The 1,418-nt window shown below is 49.3% G+C and overlaps 1 protein-coding gene across 1 annotated transcript; it reads right to left on the bottom strand.

Moving 5' to 3' along the window:
* Positions 1-649: 649 nt before the first annotated feature.
* Positions 650-1,408, bottom strand: LOC104915482 (olfactory receptor 14J1-like). Its single transcript, XM_010726378.2, has one exon. The coding sequence runs from the start codon at positions 1,373-1,375 to the stop codon at positions 650-652; it is 726 nt and encodes a 241-aa protein (XP_010724680.2). The 5' UTR covers positions 1,376-1,408.
* Between the last annotated feature and the right edge of the window lie 10 nt (positions 1,409-1,418).

Below are 1,418 nucleotides of genomic sequence, written 5' to 3'. Positions count from 1 at the left end.
AGTTTCTAATCTAAATTTCTAACTCTTTTAATTTAAAACGCTTCCCCCTTGTCCTATCACTATCTGCCCATGTAAAATGTTGATTTCCCTCTTGCTTCTAAGCTCTCTTGAAATATTGCGAAGCTGCAGTGTGTCCTCCTTGGAACTTTTTCTTCTCCAGGCAGAACAAGTCCAGCTCCTTCGGCCTGACTACATAGGAGAGATTCCCAGCACTCTGATTTTCCTTGTGGCTTTCCTCTGTACCTGCTTCAAAAGCTCTACCTCACAATGCAGATGGGGCCATCTGAGGGCTGAGTAGACAAGGACACTGCCTTCCCTCACACGGATCACCACCTCTCTGCTGATGCAGCCCAGGGGACAGTTGGCCTCTCAGGCTGCAAACACACACTGCTGGCTCCTGTTAAGATGTTCATCCACCAGGACCCCTAAGTCCTTCCCCTTCATATGGGCTCCAGGAGACAAAGAGCAGGGTGATGCCTCATCGAAGTGGAAGGATCCAAACACAAGTTTAGGAGCATGGTATCCACTGTCAGTAAATACAGGCACATATATATATGAACAGCAAAGGAAAAAGTATCTATTAATGGAAATAAATATATAAAATAAACAGAAACAAACACAAAATAGTGTCATTGTGGAGAAGACGGAATCATATGTAGAGACAGGTTAGAAGTTTATCCCTGCTGAAATGTGACCATGACATCATTTTCCTCACTGCATCCCTAAGCTCCTGGTTCCTGATGCTGTAGATGAGGGGGTTCAGTGTTGGAGGCACCACCGAGTACAGAACTGCCACAGACAGATCCAGGGATGGGGAGGAAAGGGAGGGGGGCCTTAGATTGGCAAAAAAGCCAGTGGTGACAAAGAGGGAGACCACGGCCAGGTGAGGGAGGCACGTGGAGAAGGCTTTGTGCCGTCCCTGCTCAGAGGGCATCCTCAGCACGGCCCTGAAGATCTGCACATAGGACACAACAATGAAAACAAAGCATCCAAATAAGACAAGGACACTACAGACAATAAGCCCAATTTCCCTGAGGTAGTCTGATTCTGAGCAGGAGAGCTTGAGGAGTTGGGGGATTTCACAGAAGAACTGATCCACAGCATTGCCCTGGCACAGAGGCAGTGAAAATGTGTTGGCAGTGTGCAATACAGCATTGAGAGCCCCAGTGCCCCAGGCAGCTGCTGCCATGGTGGCACAAGCTCTGCTGTCCATCAAGGTCCCGTAGTGCAGGGGCTTGCAGATGGCAGCGTAGCGGTCATAGGACATGATGGTGAGAATGCAATACTCTGCTGACATGAGAAAGACAAACAGAAAGGTCTGGGCAACACATCCTGCATAGGAGATGTCCCTGGTGTCCCAGAGGGCATTGGCCATGGCTTTGGGGAGAGTGGTGGAGATGCAGCCCAGGTCGAGGAGG

Source organism: Meleagris gallopavo, assembly GCF_000146605.3.
Source record: "Meleagris gallopavo isolate NT-WF06-2002-E0010 breed Aviagen turkey brand Nicholas breeding stock chromosome 8 unlocalized genomic scaffold, Turkey_5.1 Chr8_random_7180001956914, whole genome shotgun sequence".
Lineage (NCBI taxonomy): Eukaryota > Metazoa > Chordata > Aves > Galliformes > Phasianidae > Meleagris > Meleagris gallopavo.
This window is presented reverse-complemented; position numbering and strand designations above follow the sequence as displayed.

What these genes read in the sequence shown, in the direction of transcription:
- LOC104915482 (XM_010726378.2), bottom strand. Translation starts at nt 1,375, where the DNA reads ATGGCCAATGCCCTCTGGGACACCAGGGACATCTCCTATGCAGGATGT.